The 20,683-nt window shown below is 40.9% G+C and overlaps 1 protein-coding gene across 3 annotated transcripts in view; it reads right to left on the reverse strand.

Moving 5' to 3' along the window:
* The window catches only part of STAU2 (staufen double-stranded RNA binding protein 2), a 142,704-nt gene that overhangs the window by 47,319 nt on the left and 74,702 nt on the right, over positions 1–20,683 (reverse strand). For all 3 annotated transcript variants that reach the window (XR_014550394.1, XM_083623301.1, XM_083623300.1), the window contains exon 13: positions 11,523–11,636. Coding sequence is in view for 2 of the 3 variants with exons in the window: in XM_083623301.1 (XP_083479427.1) it covers positions 11,523–11,636 (114 nt within the window). In the remaining variant the exon portion in view is untranslated. The remainder of the gene's footprint in view (positions 1–11,522; positions 11,637–20,683) is intronic.

Below are 20,683 nucleotides of genomic sequence, written 5' to 3' on the forward strand. Positions count from 1 at the left end.
TTGTCTTTTTTGTTTAGTTAATGCACCACTGGAGAACCTAAAGATGTGCAAACTTGTTGCCATCCACGTCTGAAAGTAGGGGAATATAAGAAGGTATTGCTATGAGGAATTCAGATTTTTACACACATTGCTTTTAAAAATAGAGTGCGGTCTGGCAGAATGTTGTAAGGACTGAGGTACAGCAGTTTTTAAACAGCATATGTTTACATTTGCAAATACGACATCTGAGCAAAAGGAAAAGAGGTCAGGACTGATTTTGATTTATCCTAGGCTATGAGCCTAGGAAGAACTTATGCAAGCAGGCTTATACTGAACTCAGTACCTTTAGTACTGGAACAGTCAAATCACTTCTCACATATTTTTAATTATCCCAATCAGCACATTCTAGTTTAGATCCTAAGTTGCTCCTCGGTTCCTGTAAGAGAGAGGGAAACTGCCCCCTCGTCCCTTTCCTCTATCTGCAACCCGCCCTCCCCGTGCATCATATTCCTGTTGTTGTTTAGTCATTTAGTCGTGTCCGACTCTTCGTGACCCCATGGACCAGAGCACGCCAGGAACTCCTGTCTTCCACTGCCTCCCGCAGTTTGTTCAAACTCATGCTGGTAGCTTCGAGAACACTATCCAACCATCTCGTTCTCTGTCATCCCCTTCTCCTTGTGCCCTCAATCTTTCCCAACATCAGGGTCTTTTCCAGGGAGTCTTCTCTACTTATGAGGTGGCCAAAGTATTGGAGCCTCAGCTTCAGGATCTGTCCTTCCAGTAAGCACTCAGGGCTGATTTCCTTAAGAATGGATAGGTTTGATCTTCTTGCAGTCCATGGGACTCTCAAGAGTCTCCTCCAGCACCATAATTCAAAAGTATCAATTCTTCGAGGTCGGAGCCAAACAGTACAAATTGAAAGCTTTCGCAGATGACCTAGTATTGACACTACAGGAGCCAGAATCTAGTACTAAAAGAGTATTGGATCTGATTCAAGAATTTGGTCAAGTGGCAGGATTTAAGCTGAATAAGTTAAAAACTAAGGTTCTTGAGAAAAATTTAACACCGACTGAGAAAGAGAGGTTTCAGAAGGAGACAGGTTTAACATTGGTTAAGAAAGTAAAATACCTGGGGGTTAACATGACCGCTAAGAACTTGAATTTATTTAAAGACAATTATGAGAAATGTTGGTCAGAAGTGAAAAAGGATCTAGAAATATGGTCAAATTTGAAGCTTTCCTTGTTAGGTCGAATTGCTGTTATAAAGATGAATGTATTGCCAAGAATGTTATTTTTGTTTCAATCATTGCAAATTTTGGACAAAATGGACTGTTTCAAGAAGTGGCAGAGAGACATTTCTAGATTTGTCTGGCAGGGCAAGAAGCCCAGAATAAAATTTAAAATATTAACTGATGTAAAGGAAAGAGGTGGATTTGCCCTGCCAGACCTTAAACTCTATTATGAATCAGCAGCATTCTGCTAGTTGAAAGAATGGCGGCTTCTTGAGAACACTGACATTTTGGATTTAGAAGGTTTTAATGATGTTTTTGGGTGGCATGCATATTTGTGGTATGACAAGGTTAAAGCACACAAAGCATTTAAAAACCATATTGTCAGGAAAGCATTGTTTAATGTCTGGATAAGATATAAGGACCTACTTGAAAATAAAACCCCAAGGTGGTTGTCACCGATGCAAGCAAAGGCCCAGAAAAAACTCAATATGGAGGCCAAATGGCCGAAATATTGGGAGATTTTGGAACAAGAAGGTGACAAATTGAAATTGCAGAGTTTTGAGAAATTAAAAGATAAAGTGCGAGACTGGCTTCATTATTATCAAATAAGGGAGGCGTACAATATGGATAAAAAAATTGGCTTCCAGGTGGAAAAATCAAAATTGGAAACAGAACTGTTAGATCCTAAAACTAAGATACTTTCAAGAATGTATAACTTGCTGTTGAAATGGAATACTCAGGATGAAACGGTTAAATCTGCTATGATTAAATGGGCACAAGACGTTGGACATAACATTATGTTTGCTGACTGGGAACAGTTGTGGACCACAGGTATGAAATTTACGGCATGTAATGCCTTAAGAGAGAATATTATGAAAATGATATACAGGTGGTACATGACACCAGTCAAGCTTGCAAAAATATATCATTTGCCCGATAATAAATGTTGGAAATGTAAAGAAAATGAAGGTACATTCTTTCACCTTTGGTGGACGTGCCCAAGGATTAAGGCTTTCTGGGAGATGATATATAATGAAATGAAAAAGGTATTTAAATATACCTTCCTGAATAAACCAGAGGCCTTTCTCCTGGGCATGGTCGGCCAACTGGTGTCAAAGAAGGATAGAACTTTCTTTATGTACGCTACAACAGCAGCAAGAATACTCATCGCAAAGTATTGGAAGACACAAGATTTACCCACCCTGGAAGAATGGCAGATGAAAGTGATAGACTATATGGAACTGGCGGAAATGACCGGCAGAATCCGAGACCAGGGAGAAGAGTCGGTGGAAGAAGATTGGAAGAAATTTAAAGACTATTTGCAGAAACATTGTAAAATTAATGAATGTTAAAATGATGTTGGATTGAAATCAAGCGGCCTTAGCAACAAGGTTAATAAGAATATGTAAAAATGGATTGATATTGGATGAAAATATAAAGTTATAATATGTTGAGATATAGAATTAAGATAGAATTAAGATAGAAAGAAAGAGGGTAAGGATTTGCTGAATTAACCATGTGAACGGGAATACAAAAAAGGGAGGTGTGAGGAGGTCGGGGAAATAAGTAAACGAAATTTAAGATATGAAAAGATTGATTTGTTTTTAACTATTTTTTATTTATTTTTTCTGTACTCTGTATTTTTTTCCCCTATGTATTTTTGTACTTTTTGTATTTTTCCTTTTTTTCCTTTTTTTTCTTTTTTCTTTTGTAACTTTCTTCTTTTTGTAAAACCTTAATAAAAATCTTTAAAAAAAAAAAAGTATCAATTCTTCGGTGATCAGCCTTCATGGATCACTGCCTTGCCGTGGCGAAGGGGCTTGAATAACTCAGAGAAGCTATGAGCTATGCCGTGCAGGGCCACCCAAGATGGACAGGTCATAGTGGAGAGTTTTGACCAAACGTGATCCACCTGGAGCAGGAACTAGCAAGCCACTCCAGTATCCCTGCCAAGACTCCATGGACAAAGACAACAGGCATCATATTCCTACCCACTCCCAATTGTTCCCCAAACTCCAGGAGCAGTTTTGGGCAGCAATAGGACCAGACCTGCCTCAGAAGTACTCTGAGAAATGAAGGTGGTAACTGTCTGGAGCCCTGCTCTGACTGAGGCAGAACATGCCTGCTCTGTAAAGTTCATATTTTTTTTAAAGGGCTGCTGTGTCCGGATTTTCCTGGACACTGCTTCCGACCGCAGTATAGCAAAACATGAAGGAGAAAAATCATGTTGAGAAAAAGGCAGCTAGTCTGCATATGTGATCCAGTCCACTACCATAAACAAGACCAGAATAAACAAACGGAAGGTTTGAGAGCAGTATGTCTCTCTTTCTATGGAATTTTTTTTAAAAGGACATAATACTCCATAAAGCAGAAATTATGAAGTAAGCCGGTAGCATATCTTTCAATCCAAAAGAAAATATTAGAATCTGGTACTTCCATTAAGCTATCATAGTTAAAGGCCATTCATAAAACCTATCAGGCAGGAATTTGTCACGTTCCCTTAAAAAAAAAGTAATCTAATCTTATCTTTTGAAAGCAATAATGCATAAATTAAGTACCTATTCTTGGAAAACTAGTTTCTTTTGTCAGCCCTGAATCTACTGCCAATCAATTTATGTGGGTGACCTTGAGTTCTAATCTCGGGGAGGGGCGGGGGGGGGGCTGCCTCTATTTTCTCCATATAAATCCCAATCATGTTTTCCCTCACAGTAATCATTTTTTTAACATTGAAAGTAAAAAAGCTCCAAATGCCTTAGCATTTCCTCAATGGCTGACCTTTCTTAACCTTTTTCTGAACTGCAACTAGAACTGTACACCATCTTCCAAATGAAACTACATGCCATAGATTTGTATAAAGGCATTAGGATACAGGCCATTTCACTTTCAATACCTTCCAGCATGGAATTTGCCTTTAAAAAACGAAAAGAAAAAAGAAAAAAACATGCCCACTGCTGCATGCTGTGCTGACGTTCATTGAGCCATCCACACAGCAGCAATGCCTCTTTCCTGGTTAGTCACTGCCACTCCACACACAATCAGTGTTTACTTACCTGGAAGAGACGTAAGGCAAACAGGCCTGCAATTTCAATCTCTCACTACAATCCCTTTTTAAAAAGTGAATGCTATGTTGGCGACTCTCCAGTCCTCCATTAAGGAGGCCAATTTTACTGACATAGTATATTTATTTAATTAAAAACCCTTAACGCCCACTCTTCATTGCAAAAGCAATCTCATAGTGGGTACATTAAAATTCCAACTACAAAATATATAATGAAGCATATTTTATTATTTTTCATTTATATTAATTTTAAAATAATTATTCCTTCACAATACATATTATTTTAACTTATTTTAACAATATTCTTCGTAATAAAAACCTTACAAATAAACATCATAAGAATTCAATATATACAATTCTTACGTTTAGTATATTCTTATATTAAATATATACCAGCCTTTTCTTATGTTCAATATCTACCAGCCTTTTCTCACTTATTACTATTAAATTAGAATTATATACATGAATTATATACAAAACCTCCAGAATTATATATATCAGAAAAAGAAAAATGAGGAGCTGGTGGAGGGAATCAAATCCCATTTGAGCTTAAGAAAGATAAAAAAAATTCATACCCAACTGTATATAGGGAAACAAACTGTCCAAAATTGATTCCTTCTATCCTCTGATGCTTTTGCTTTTAGATAAGAAGTGTATTTGGCAATCATAGCAAAATCCCATTATTTTGTTAAACCAATCTTTCCAGTGAGGCAGTACTAAAAGTTTCCAGTTTTCCTGGTCCATTTCTTGCTACTGATGTGTTTAAAGAAATTAAATTATTTGCTTTCATATTTTTTTTTAGCAATATGCTCCTCAGATTCTTTTGTTGCTGTTGCTTGTCAGCTAACGTTTGCTTTGCCAGAGTTTGTGCTCTATTTTCAGGCCCCACCTCCCTCATCAATGGCTTGCAGTACCATGCAGGAGACTCCTATCAGGAAAAACAAACAAACATACAACCTCACCTCAAAGTGGAATGAGCAGTGTCTTGCCCCTTGGCCTTTATCTCCCTATGATGAATGGGGATTAGGATTCCCTCAACACAAGATACATCCGGGGAAGGGATTTCTTGTTAGATGTCAAGCAGTCTGTCAGTTTTATTCTTATTAATGATAATGTTGATGATGATGATGATGATAATGATGATGATGATGATAATAATAATAATAATAATAATAATAATAATAATAATAATAATAACAACAACAACAACAACTGGGAAAGCAAGCCAAAAGATATATAAGATTAAGAAGAGGGGCAAAGTGAATGGTAATTGCATTTGGTAACACAATTTGTTTCATGGCAGCAAGCTTTGGAGAATGTGAGGGGCCTGGGCTTGAGGGGGAGGAGATGGCTCCAAGCCACCTGCCTGCTTCTCCCATGGTGAGGCCACTTCATCGCTAGTTTAATTTTAAACACCGGCCTAAATTATGATGCTTTAAATTTTGTTGGCATGAGCAATCTCCTAGCAACTTCTTTGCCGGCCAGATATTGGTAACAGTGGAACAAACTGTGCTCCAGCTTCCCTCCTGCTTCACAACTTCAGTTCCTCCTCTATGTCAACATGACAAGGAAATAATGACACACAGGAGGTTCCTCTGTTTGTAGCATCCAGAGACCCCCCCTGCAAAGTTCTGGTGGAGTCTTTTGTGACAGCTTTACAGCTGCCGTGTATTTGTGACAATGCAAAAGGTTTCTGGGATTCATAATAGCTATTATTACTACTCAGACATCAGCATCCTTGTGCAGCTGAAGAAACAGGTCTAGAACTAGTCATCAGAATTATAAACACGGTAGTTAAAGAATGGCAAAAGCGTGGACTTTTTGTTATTCTTCTGCATGTTTATTAATGAACTAGATTAGTTTAATTGGTACTTCTAATTCTGACACACCAGGTGGCACATGATCATATGCACATACTGTTTTTACAAAGGGTAATGAATGCTAATTGTGAAGAAGTCTCAACAAGTGAATTTATAACCTAGAATCCTACAATTGTAGAGTTGGAAGGGACCCCAAGGGTCATCTAGTCCAACCCCATGCAGTGCAGAAATCATTTTGCCCAGCATGGGGTTTGAATCCATGACCTTGCAATGAAGGGTCTCATGCTCCACCAACTGAGCTATAAAGTTTTTACAACTTATCTGTTGTTGTTTTTAAAAAAGTGAGACTGGTTACAAAATGAAGTCACAAATTAGAGAGAGAAATGTCTGTAGCACACCTCTTTCTAACATCTGAAACCACTCTACAGCAAAAAGAAACTGAAGTTACCTGCATTTAGTTGTTTTCCCTTTGGGTATCAACTAAAATAATTAGTCAGCCTGTCATTGTTTGGTAGCACTTGGATTTGATAACAGAAAACACTGGTATATATGCAATTCAAAGTGATGCATGTTGAGGCAGTTAGCTCTCTAACTGCATATACCTGCCTCAATCAGGTGGCAACCTGAGACTGTTTCTTGTCAAAACAGGATTATTGGTTCCAAATTGCAGAAATAAGAAACATGCTAAAGCTATAGCATTCCAAAGTAAGTAACACCCATTATATTTTACAGAGTTATTAACAATTTACATAACGAGAGCTCAATTATACACAAGGGGGATTCTTTAGCATGTACCCTCAATAAATAAAAATTCCTCATATAACCTGGGTATTATAGAAAGGTTTCTAGGGTGGAAATCAAAAAGAGTTGAGGTGTGGCATCTTTTGAACTACTGAATGAAAACTATAATTAAGCCCATACATAAGGAACCAAACTATGCTGCACTGGGCCCTCAATCAAGGTAGCTCCATCATCACTGTCATCTTGACAAGCGTTAAGGAGAATTTTAGTAAACACAGAGATCTGAGGTAAAGTATATAGCAAGGGAAAGAAAATGGAGTTTCTGTGCGCACTGGCACTCATCGTGGTGTTCCGTTGTGCCAGAAGTGGTTTAGTCATGCTGGCCACATGACTCAGAAAAGCTGTCTGTGAACAAACACCGGCTCCGTTGGCCTGAAAGTGGAGATGAGCACCACACCCCATAGTCCAATCTGACTTAACTTAACCGTCCAGGGGTCCTTTTACCTTTTAGATTTACATAGCAAAACACTGGTCTTCAACCGCTGGACTGGGACACATTACTGGGATGCAGCCTTATCTACCACCACACAAATATAGGGCGAAAAATTACAAAGTATGTCTCCAAATGTATGCTAGGTTCAAAGACGGGTCTTGGGTCTGAAAAGATTGAAGAATACTGCAGTAGAAGATAGGGGAGAAATGACATCTGTATGGGTTCATCCAATCTGATCTGCTTCAACCTGGGCAGAAGGAAAGAGCATCTCAGGAAAGAAGATGACGACTGGCAGTCTGGCCAAACTATTTCTGAAAAGAGATCCAGTCCTCTTGGTGGAGGGCTGTTTGTTTCTTACTATGTTTCAGCACTGTAAAGTAGTTGTTATGGCTGAAGCCGGATGCACTTGTTCACTGCTACTAAATTCTGAGATTTATGTTTAGCCTATTTATAACAGAAAGGTTGGCTTTGAGTGCATCACAATAAGTGGAACCAGTGTAGCAAAAAACAATTGTGTAATCCATGAGCCATGCAATCTTGTTTGTCCTGGGTAAGCCCATGACGTGGGCCATGCAATTTCACTTAGTGACGGGGGGAGGGGGAGGGAATGGGTGGCAAACAGGATCTTGGCAAGATAACAATTATTTATTACACGGCAAATGCACAAACTATTGTTGTAAGTGCTAAATGATCAAGGAAATGCTGCATAAGTTTCTGTGGGTGGAACAGATTTCTATACTATTTATATAATTAGTTTTGTAGTTGAGCAACTTCGCTGAGCAAGAGAAAAACAGGTCAAAGGCACAAAGAGTGGATCAGCTAGCAGCAGAGCTGAAATTTGGTGTGCATATGAACATTTGCAAGGGGTAGTACACACTGTGAAAGTAATACTTCTTACCACTGAAAATATTTTAGCTTTGACCAAGATCAAACAACCAGGTAAACAGAACAGTATTTATTAGGAAACTGAGAGGAAGGCTAAGTCTGCCTGTGTGTGGCAGTTGGTATGTGCATTGGGAAGAGGTGTACAGTAAGAGAATTTACACATGTGGGAATTTGCACTCTGAGTGGCGGGAGAAATGCACAGAGCAGCAGACAGAGAAGGAGGGATTGTCCCCTAATGTTTAAACTTGCCAAGTTTTCCTTAGTCGAAGTATAAATATCAGAAGAAGACAGGGTAATGCCACTGAGGGAAAGTATAATCACTAATTTACTTATCTAGGGGGAGTTAAAACGATGTTGCCCAAGAACTATGTTGAGTATCCATTTTCAATCAATCAGGAATTACTAAAATATGGCCATCACATTTTGAATGCTAAATCTTTGTGTCCTTCCCTTTCTCTCTCTTTATTATCACCTATTTTTTGTAGGAGCCCTTTCATGCTCAGAGGGTGCAGGTTTTCTTTTCCAAAATTTTTGATCTTGGTTGACAGAAGAAAGGGAAAGTCAAAATATCTTATTTTTTGAACCAATGCAAAGATTTTTCTCATAATTCTTTCAGTTCTTTAAGAATCGAATCAAGACTGAAAAAATGATTCTTGGATATATACAAACACACAAACACTCTCTCTCTCTCTCTCTCTCTCTCTCTCTCTCTCTCACACACAGACACACACTACCCTTATTGACACTATTTCTCAAACAGCATATGCTGGGGTCATCAAAGTTTCTTTTTAAAGTGGTGTTTCAGTACCACCACGTAATATTGCATCTTGTTAGCCTTTGCATTACTGTAGCTATTTCCTGCCGGCCTTACATACCCAACTATTATGGTGCTTCTTCAGAACAGGTTTGTATCAGTTTTTGTGGCTTCTGTGGACAAGATACCACACAGAACTAGAGTGCCTTGCAAGAAAGCCACAGAGTACTGTGTCCCTCCCTACCCCATGGTGCAACAGCCTTGCACAGGAGTGCTTTGCCACATAGGAGCAGGGGGCTCAGTCTGGCAAAGGAACATAAAATGCAAATATATCTGCTCACAATGGCTGTGTCCAATCATATAAATTCCCAAAGCAGAATTCTGTTTCATAAAACAAACAACCACCCTAGAGCAAAGAGACTCAAGGTTTTTGTGCACATAGGATGTGCTTGGACTTAACTAGATGGGGCCAATAATGTTTTTCTCCCCCTCTTCTTTGTAACACCATTTCTAGGTAATGTGTGATGTGAGGGCACTGCATTGTGCATTTCCCTGCCCTCGCCAGTGCTTTGCCCCTGCTGCCAACAACTAATGAATGTGCTTACCTAGACATTAATATGCAGGCGAATAGAGACAAAGTGGTAGCAGATCTCTCTCCTTTCTCCGTCTAGCTAAGTCCTTTTGGTTTACATTCTAATTGCATATGGGATGTAATTAATAACTTACTTGTGTGGATGAAGTATTAAATTCTATGCAAATGGATGGTTTTTGTATGCTGTGTGCCAGAAAAAGCCCCAGCTGTTGCCAAGGAAAAACAAATGCTCTGTCATTTATTTCCTACACATGAAGTAACGCAGAAATTAACTTAATATGAAACAGAAGACAAAGGATAAGAAGAGTCTTGGTGTATTATGGCTTCTATATAAGAATACCAGGAACATGGCAGACAAGCAGAAATAAAAGACCATGACGCACTAGGCATACGTAAAACCATACTAGATGGCAATCATAACAGGAATGCTTTGATTGAGGGACAAATTTTGCGTGGAGAAAGGTGAACTTTGTCAAAAGCTTTTCATACAATTTAACTTCTAGCAAGTCAACAGGACTTCAAAATATTTGCTGTACTTACTCTAACATTATCAAAGCCACATCCAATACATTCTGAACAAGAGGAAATCTGCATACAAGGTGTCACTGGCTGCATTCAGACATAATGCTGGCCACTAATCATGGTTGGAGAAATTAGATTATATATGAGCTATTCACTAGTGCACACAGCCCAAACACCCCAGCTTTGCTCCACCTTTCCTCCTGGTGGGAAAAGAAGCCAGGGAGGGCTGGCTCATCATTAAGTCTGAACCTTCAATCAGGTGTTGTTGTTTTTAAAGCATGATTAGGAAGCCAAAGTTTCTTCTGAAGGTCATAAGAAGCCCTTCAATTTTTTAAAAAAACTAAAATATAAATATCACTTAGGATGAGTTTACACATCCTGAGATATGAAAATGACATCTCAGTATATCTGGCAATGGAAAAAAGGTGTACTAAACTTTAGGCATAAATAGGAATGGAATTAAAACAGCAAGAATCACAATGTCATTATGTAACTGTACAGTGTAGCTACACTGATATTGTAGAGCTAGGGAAGAACAACTCAATTGATCAGGAGGTGAATAATCTTTCCTATAAGTAAAGGCTAAAGTGGTTGGGGCTTTCATTTAGGGGAAAAAAACTTAACTAAGAGGAAACATAAAAAAGGCTTCTACAATTTTTAATTATGTGGAGAGAGTAGTGAGAGAATTTTCACTTTTATCATACTAGAGCATGGGGAATCTTACAGAATTGGCAGTAGATTCACACTACTGTAGATAGAAGGACAAGACATTATAAACAACATGAAATTCAGGATGTGGAGATAGTTATTAGCTTACATGGCATTCAAAACAATTAGGTATCTTAATGGGTGACATGTCTATCAACAGCTGTTTTCTGAGATAGCTAAAAATGGAACCTCCATCTTGAGAAGTATATATAATAATTAGCAATAGCTGGGGACAAGCCACAGAGCCTGCTCTTTATCCCATTGTGCACAGAGGACGGTTGGAAAGCAACATTTGAACTCCTGGCCTTTGGGGGCCAGAAACATTTTAACGTGATATCAAGAGTTTTTAGGGAATATACCAAGTGTCCAAGGCTGTGTTTAGGTGCTATAAAGGCTTCATATTATGCACCCCTCTTTTTTTTTAAAAAAAAAGGTCTTAAATACCCATCACTATGCACCAAATTTGAATAAACCCTTTTTCTAGCGGTACAAATCCTAGCAGAGTATTCATACTTCTATGACAAATGAAAGAAAATAGTTTTGGTATTTTACTATGTACTGTGAGGAAGCAGAAGCTAAATAATTACAATTCCATTGTCTCAGAATAACTTGTTTCTTTCAGATTCTTGAGAAATCCCAGAAGACAAGCTTAAGATATTCAAATGCTTAACCTAGGTGTAGCTCGTGGAGATAAACAGACATTACAATAAATAAACGATCAGTTAAGTCTTATTTATACCTGGTCATGGCTGGCTTCAATGCAGCTTCCAATACCATGGAAAGTCATATGCACGGGAGACAGTGTCAAGCAGGTCATGCATTCTTTGCCATTTTGTCTGTCACTGTAGTGTGCCTATAACAGAAGAAAGTACATCATCTTGGTAAGGTGAAGCAAATCAAAGTGTGGATGGCTCAGCCCCACCACCACTTCAACACAAGCGAAGGAATAACAGGGAATGAAGAACTTGACCCTCACAGTGTGTCCTGGCTATGGCTCTTTACTCGGGGAATGAGAATAAGCCACGCTCAAGCAAACTAGCTAACTATAAGCTAAAGTGGAAGGCAAAAATCTGTGGAAATCCAAATCAACCCCTGCTAGCACAATTTGATTTGTGAAGCTTGAGCAAAACAGATAATGCTGAAGGTCAGTTTCTCTAACTATAGCTGAGATCACCAGTGTACGTGTGCAGCATGCATGCTTGAATATTGTGCAGATCTGTATCTCGCTCAACATTTGATGAAGTCTTCCGGCTTCTTTCACGTATCGCCCCATCACACGCACACCAAGTAGGCCTGCTAAATTGCTTCTGGCTCTTTGCCAGAAAAGAACGTAACATTAAACTTAGGAACTTCATACACAGTGGTTTAACTCGGAATAATCAAAAGAGATCTGAAGGCATTTGAATTCCGTATCTAAACATAAATTCATGAAGAGCTTTCTGACAGTGAGAGCTGTTGAATGGACTCCCTCGGAAGGTGGTTGCCTCTCCAACCTTGGAGGCTTTTAAGCAGAGGTTGGATTGCATCTGTCATGGAGGCTTTAGCTGAGATTTCTGCATTGCAGGAGATTGAACTAGATGATCCCTGGGGTTCGTTCCAACTCTACAATTCTATGATTCTACTGTTACAGTGGTACCTCAGGTTACAGATGCTTCAGGCTACAGACTTTGCTAACCCAGAAGTACAGTGGTACCTCGGGTTAAGTACTGTGGTACCTCGGGTTAAGTACTGTGGTACCTCGGGTTAAGTACAGTGGTACCTCGGGTTAAGTACTGTGGTACCTCGGGATACATACGCTTCAGGTTACAGACTCCGCTAACCCAGAAATATTGCTTCAGGTTAAGAACTTTGCTTCAGGATGAGAACAGAAATTGTGCTCCGGTGGCGCGGCAGCAGCAGGAGGCCCCATTAGCTTCAGGTTAAGAACATTTTCAGGTTAAGTATGGACCTCCGGAACGAATTAAGTACTTAGCCCGAGGTACCACTGTACTTAATTCGTTCTGGGGGTCCATTCTTTACCTGAAACTGTTCTCAACCTGAAGCACCACTTTAGCTAATGGGGCCTCCTGCTGCTGCTGCGCCGCCGGAGCACGATTTTTGTTCTTATCCTGAAGCAAAGTTCTTAACCCGAGGTACTATTTCTGGGTTAGCGGAGTCTATAACCTGAAGCGTATGTAACCTGAAGCATATGTAACCCGAGGTACCACTGTAATACCTTGGGTTAAGAACTTTACCTCAGGATGAGAACAGAAATTGTGCGCCGGTGGCGCAGCGGCAGCGGGAGGCCCCATTAGCTAAAGTGGTACCTCAGGTTAAGAACAGTTTCAGGTTAAGAATGGACCTCCAGAACGAATTAAGTTCTTAACCCGAGGTACCACTGTACAGTATTAGAAAAAAATGTTTCAGGCATTCTGATGTGTGTAGTACGTTGTAGTGAGACTCTCATGTTTTAGCTGTTCATTTGAACAGCCTTAAACATCATTTTAATTTGTTTCTATTATATGCAGGAAAATAGTATTATTTGTCATTTTCCCATCTACATGTATCAAGGGCACAGAATTTGGTCTTTTTTGTACTTTAAATATTAGTATATCTTTTTCTCATATTCAGTCTTTTAAAAAGGATTAGCTATTACTTTAGCATTATTTTGTACTTCACCACCAGTTTTCCCTATTAATAATACTCAAATTCTGCTGTTATTATGCACACATGCAGACAGACACACACACACACACACACACCATCAGCCCAATGAAAACTGGGCATGCTCTATGGCCACAAAAGGCTGGTTTTCTTGTTCCAGAGCAGGGTGGAATGACAACCAGGAAAACCAAGGGGACAAGAATGGAGTATACTTGGAGAGGGCATGGCTGGATGGAATACTTAGCAGGAAGAGTTGACACTGGAACAATTTCTTGTAGGTCCTATTTGTCAATATTATTTATTATCACTATCACTAACCCATTACAAAGCACAGTCTTATTTTTTCCTTCCTATGGTATGTGTATAGTTCAGATCTGGCTATATTTCATTTTACCACGTAGCACTTTGAATCCATTTTTATTGCATACCGATGACACGTTATGACCTTGTAGCATATGCATAAGAAAAACCTCAAACAGCAACAAAAATATCCCCTGGAGTAAAGTGCAGCATGTTCTCCAGGAAATAAGTTAATGTCTTTATTTAGAATACTTATATTCCACTTTATATCCCAAGAGGTTCTGAAAGCAGCTTGCAATAGTATTTCACAATACAATCACATTCAAGTGCAGGAACAGAAATACTTTTCTTATAGACGAACATACAAATAAGGTCTTGCTTGTCTGTAGCCTGGCTTGGTTCCAGATGCCTTTATCTCTGAGGCTTGGTGAGCACCGGAAGTGAGAGGGCCAAGCAAACTATGATTAAGCAAATCTTCCGGGTTCAGACATAATGCCAAACCACAGTTAAAGCAAGCCAGGGTTTATAAGCCAACAACAAATCACGGCTTCACACTGTGGTTTGTTGCCAGAAAACAACCCCAGGTGAGTCAGCAGGTCTGAGTTCAGATATTCAGTTAAAACACACTTTGGCTAAACAAATCATGGCTTAGCATTGTCCACGAACCAAAGCAACTACTCAGACAGGCAAAAGCTTTTCATTCAGCAACATCAACTTATGTGCCCATTCATTTAGTGAGTAACTGACAGTGATAGGCAGTGTTAGAAACTGAGATATGAAATCTAGCAGCTAAATGGCACCTTAAACCTAGGTTATGGGCGCTACAACGGAATGTCTAGGTGTCTCAGCTGAAAATGAATGAACTGCAGCTAAAACATTATGTTCAATTTTCACATGGTCTAGTCCTTCCCCTGCCGACACCCCTAATATACTTAAGAGGGTCTCTTCTCCAGTCTTCAGAGAGTAGATTGAAGTGGGGAGGCAGAAAAAGGTCCTCCTTTCCTTCCACACTCTGCAGTTTTAATCTGAGATCTTAGGCGCAGGACTGCTAATGAAACTCCTTGTCACAAAATGCGCCTAGAACAATGGGAGTTAGTACACCTGGTGATAGTACACCTGATGCACGTAGCCAGTAAAAAATAAAGGGACATTTAAATGTGCCAAGACAATGTTTGATACTGCTGCAAAGTTACTCCTTCTATCTTAATCATGAGGCTATATACGTATATAAGTCAAAAAGATGCTTAAAATCACCACTAATTTAATTCTGCAACAATGCAATCTACAAAATAAAAATCACACACAGATGACTGTGAATCTCAGGAGGTGTCTGAAAAATGTTACCTCAGTCTGCAATTTGGATTTCAAGAAATAAGCCAGTATGTCATACATTGACTGAAAATAGTGAAGATCTACGTGAACCAGCATGTGTACTTAATTTTACACACTAGAATTTGCTTAACTGCCAGACACTAGATCCTGGAGTTCCTGTGCCTAATGGCCAATCCTCACTCAGACCACCTGGCCCTGTAATTTTTTTTAACCCTGCTCCGAAACACACATGTCCACAGCTGTGCAAGCCAACTGCTTCCTGCTGAGGTTCCCAAGCATGTCACCCTCTTCTGTCCACAGTTCTCAGTGTTTCTGTGTTTTAAAAGATACCCAACCATCTACACTTGGCTCTGGGGTTGTTGGTTTCCTTTCCTGGTCCACCCGATTTATCTCTCTGCTCCATTTTAGTTGCTCTACCTCCCCCCACCCCCCGCGCTTTCAGGATCCAATTCTGTATATGTATGTTCCTGTTTTGCAGTAGAAGAAACCCTATTTGCAAATGCAGCAAATGAGGAGAACATATCCCAACCACAGGCTTCAGCATTAGCAGTGCTGTGTTACATGGCCGACACACAAACCTTTCTGTAAGTCCAGTCCTGCCAAGCAATAAAATAGCTCTGCAATGAAAACATGCTTACCACTAACTATGAATTAGAAGATTTGTAGGTGAAGGGTTTTGTTCTTAGGAGGCAGCCATTTATTACTTACTGCTCTTGGCTGTAAATAATTAAAATTTATGCACTCTATTGGAAAAAGCATTAGCCGTCCATTAACCAGATACCAACGAGATTAGAAAAAGCTAGTTATGCGAAGAGATTTTCCCACACCAAAGCTTAGCTGTTCACAGTTTGAAAACACATTTCTGTCTGGTTAAATGCTTTCTTCCTTTAACATTTATTAGCTTTAAAAAATTATTTTAAAAGTCATGGGTGACAGTGGAGTTCATGTATCCAACCCTGAAACGTACCCTGTATGATTCAAAGCACCAGCAGGAGTTTCAGAAAGCTAGACAGAAATAAACTGGTAATAAAATGCCCCTGTGTCCTGCAATGCACAAATCTCTGCAACTGACAGGCTACTGCCATTTGATAGGGAGGGAAGGTCCCTTTTATTTATTCAAAGAATTGGAAAGTGCCTGTCCCTGTTACTGCTCTTTATTTATTAATTTCGCATGGCCTTATATTTAACGGGAACCTAAACAATTGATTAGTGGGGCAATATTTTTGTAGTCCTACAATGCTGTGCAATGGTGCAGATTTATATCTTAGCATCCTCAGGTGAGCTTCCCAATCATCATTTGGGGCTAGGGAAATAAAGAATAAGATGGTGACCCTAAGCTGATTTAGATGTAATGGCAAACCATGTTTTGGTACTGCATGAATGAGGCTGCAAGGACCCTGGTATGCACATGTTCCCTTCTTACACTCCTCCCCTCGTGTAGCGCAATATGGCAACACCCACAGTTAACAGTTGCCAGCCCAGGGATGGAGGTCAAGTACAAATCATAGTCTGGTAGTTTGCTTGAAGCAAACCAAAGCTGTTTAAGTCAATCATGGTGCATGAAAGGATGGAGAAGTCCAAAGTTCCTTCAAGGCTCATTTAGCAGGATATCATAGTTTGGTGTTAATGTCTGAATTAGCCCATTGTGTTATTATAATTCATGAAAGCATATTTGCCTTCTCTTCATCTCTCCTTTACTGCTCTCATGGGATAAATACAGTGGTACCTCAAGTTACAAATGCCTCAGGTTACAAACGCTTCAGGTTACAAACTCCGCTAACCTGGAAGAGTTACCTTGAGTTGAGAACTTTGCCCCAGGATGAGAACGGAAATCATGTGCCGGCGGTGCAGTGGCAGCAAGAGACTCCATTAGTGAAAGCACACCTCTAGTTAAGAACTGTTTCAGGTTAAGAACGGATCTCTGGAACGAATTAAGTTTGTAACTAGAGGTACCACTGTAGTTACTTTCACCTTCCTATTGCACATGAAATAATTCTCCTAACATGCTTCTCTGGCTCTTCCTCCCATCCCCACCCCACATTAAATTACAAACTTTATCATGCTCATGTCGTATAAACTTGCTAATTATCACATAAACACTACAGACTGTGACTTCAATCTTATGCAGATAATTCAGCCACCCTTAAGAAAACCCTTTCATTTCAATGGGACTTTTAACACATCAGGTAACATGTTCCAGATTTGAGCTGTGTGAATGGTGGAAGGAAAACGGCAAAATAAGAAATAAGGAAGTAATTTCAAACTATTTACAATTAATGCTAATTTTCAAAAGTAGTGGGAGATAAAGGGGGAAAATCTTAGGCTGAACTGGCTTCATATCACATTAAAATAGCTTTAAAAAAAACCTTGTTTCCTGCAATGCTGAAGTTTCTTGATCTATGGCACAACTAAATATAGTATTTTACTAATCTCACTGGGGAGCTGGCTAACTGCTCACCCCCTGTGGTAGAAGTCTAAGGAACACATGAAAAACACCCACATTTAAGAAAGACCCCTTCCTAGATCATTAAACAGTAGATAAAGGCCTGAACATTTACATGTGATATATAACGCAATCATTGTGTCAAGAAAACATATGTTTGATTAGTACGCCTCAGGTTCATTAATCGCTGTGTCTGCCTCACAGTGGTGAGCAGAGTTTCCATTGTAGCTACTGCATAGAAAGGGGAAGATACACAGCAGCGAAAAGACTGACAGCTCTACACTCTACCTTGCAGCATTCATAACACGCTTCCGCCTTGAAAAATCTGCATATTAGCCGCAGGAAAATGGATTTAAATACTTATTACAACACAGAACCTGTCTCTAGAAATTATATAATTTATACACCATAGTTAGATGTGCAAATAAAGGAAAAGATAAGGTTGCTTCAGGTACTTAGGATAAAAATGAAGCCTGTGCTAGTGCAAGTTGTAAGTTGCACAACCAAGTTAATTAAATCTGCATGCCTATATAAATAGTGCTAAGGATGGAAGAAAGACAGTCCTTAATTTGTGGTGTTACTTCAACCCCTGTGCTATGTCCAAATAGGAGGGGGGAAGCTGAATTAGACTAACCTTGCTTAAAACAAGAGCTGACGGTCAGAGAGATAACCAGGAAGCGGTACAACAGATCAAAGGAAGCTGGGCTGGCAGGAGCAAAGGTACGGACTGTGATTAAAATGATAAATCAATTTTATAGGGCCCAAAACCTTATTATTTATAGAATGGATTTATGAATGAATGGATTCTGACATTAGCAATTCCAGATCACTGGGAACTGCTTTGAAATGCTATACTAGACAGTTATTTAAAATCCAATATGTTTAGCTGCTCATAAAAGTAGTTCAAACAATCTCCAAGGTGGTCTTGTCATGCTGCAGATGATACAACCAGGGTCCCTTGGAGATGGTCGGATCCTGTGGAGCAATGGGAGGAACTCAAAGAGTTGGAGCTGCAGGACCCTGGGGAGGGGTCTAGCAGGGTAGGGAAGGTGGAATCGCAACCCCCAAAAGTTTCTGATCCCTTGAACAGGGGTCTAGCCGTCTGGGAGATGGAGATCTAGATCTAGGGGAGAGACTGAGCAGGTAGTCAGAAGAGCATTCCATCCCTACAGCACTGGATATCTTAGTTTAACACAACATGCTATACAGCTGCCTCTGGCACCTCCTCAGGTTAGTGAAGATGCTCCCTGTTAAAGTGAGGCAATGGAGAGCAAGTCTGATGCTGAGCTGTTTCTGACTCCACCTCCTTCTCTATGGACACAGAAACGCCATCACCAGAAGGAACAATCCTCGCGGAGCCAACCAACTCAAAGAAGTGAACACTTGCTTGCCCTGTCTTGGAACTCTTGCCACAAAATAGCGGTGCCCACCATGCTCTTCAAAGGGAAGGTTTAAGGGGGTGGTGGTGTTGCTTGTTGGATCAATGTGCTAGCTTGCACTTAGCTATATACCGTATTTTTCGCCCTATAGGACGCACCGGCCCATAGGGTGCACCTAGTTTTTTTGGGGGGGGGGAATAAAGAAAAAAAAATTCAGAAAAAAGATCTCAGAACCCACAGGTAAAACCTTCCTTTTACAGAGTCTTAAGTTTAACCCCCCTTTAAAAAAAGCAACCACAAAGCACAGCTTCGCTACAAATAATTGACTGCTCAGAAAGTTTATACACAACCAGCACTGATAAGGTTTCCATCCTAAGAAGTCTCTACAGTGCCTAGCAGTTGTGAATATGGGATAGTGCTCCTTATGGGGCAATGATGTCCAGAATTAAGAGACAGTCGCTGAAAATGAGGCAGCACCCTGACAACCAAGCACTTTAAATTGTTTTGTGCAGATGCTTCCCCTCGCCACCCCCTCTGCTAATGCGAAGTGCCGAAAGATCAGCGGTTGTTTTGCAAGCGGCTCTTTGCCGCCTTAAGCGCACAAGTCCCCCTCCCTCCGCAGCGCTCCGAAAATAAGTTGAGAGATCCCTCCCAAACCTCTCCGGCTTCTCTCCCCGGTGCCTCCCGCCGCCCACCCCAGCTCAGCTGCATCCGGGACTCAGGTCCACTGATCCCCCCTTCCCTCGCAGCCTGCACCGCTTCCAAGGAAAGAGGGGCAGCCGGACGCACAACGCCAGGCAGCCCCGAGGTGGGTGGGCAGCCGAGGAGTGCGTCCTCCGGTGCAGCGGGGCTCTCCATGGGCGGCGCCCCGCTGTCCTCCTGCAGGGGCTGCGCTCGGCTCTCCCGTTGGGTGGCTCCGTGGCCCCGCGCTGCGCGCCCGCCTGCTCCCCCAACCAACCCCGCTTGGCCGCCCAACCTGCCCGCCAGCTCACCTGGCCGGGGCCGGAGGGGCATCGGCTGCAGGCGCCTGGTTCTCCCCGCGTCAGGAGCAGCTCGCCTTTCCAGAAGCAGCAGCAAGTGCGGCTGCAGGCACCGCGGAGCTCAGCCGGACGCCCCGGCATCGCCTCGTCTCCCGCCCAGGCGGAGGCTCCCCGCGCACCGCGTCCCTGCCAGAGACGGAGTGGGCGCCTTCTGCGGGAACTCCCGCTGGGCTCCCAAGGCTTTCGCTGAAGCCTGCATTTGCCCCATAGGACGCACACACATTTCCCCTTCATTTTTGGAGGAGAAAAAGTGTGTCCTATAGGGCGAAAAATATGGTATCTGAACCTCTTATATACCTGCTGAACCTTATAACCTGTAGTGTGCCTTATGTACTGATTTGAGCATTAAAGCCTTTGGCAGAATTAGAGTGGGGAGTTCTGAGTTCCCCGTTCTGCAGTGAGGCCAAGGATATATCCCGACTGAGTTATATCCAGCCCTTCTGCAAATCACTTCAGGGTGCTGTACATGATTTGCACCTGGCTTCATCCTCCCAACAGCCCTGTGAGGTAGTGGGGATAGTGACTGGACTAAGGTCCCCAGAAATAATGGTATTCCAGGTCTTAATGCAACACTAACTGCTACACCACACCAGCCCTCATTAAATTTAAATTTAATGTTGCCAAAAATATGGTGTTGGGCATTGCTAATAAACAAAGGGTAGAAAAATGGGCAACACGGGAGCTGTGAAAGAGTACACTTATATCAATTATTCAAAAATATGGACCTCTTAAGTAGTTATGTTGAATGCATATGGAGTCATCT

This window comes from Podarcis filfolensis (genome assembly GCF_964270895.1).
Source record: "Podarcis filfolensis genome assembly, chromosome: 7".
In the NCBI taxonomy this organism is placed as follows: Eukaryota; Metazoa; Chordata; class Lepidosauria; order Squamata; family Lacertidae; genus Podarcis; species Podarcis filfolensis.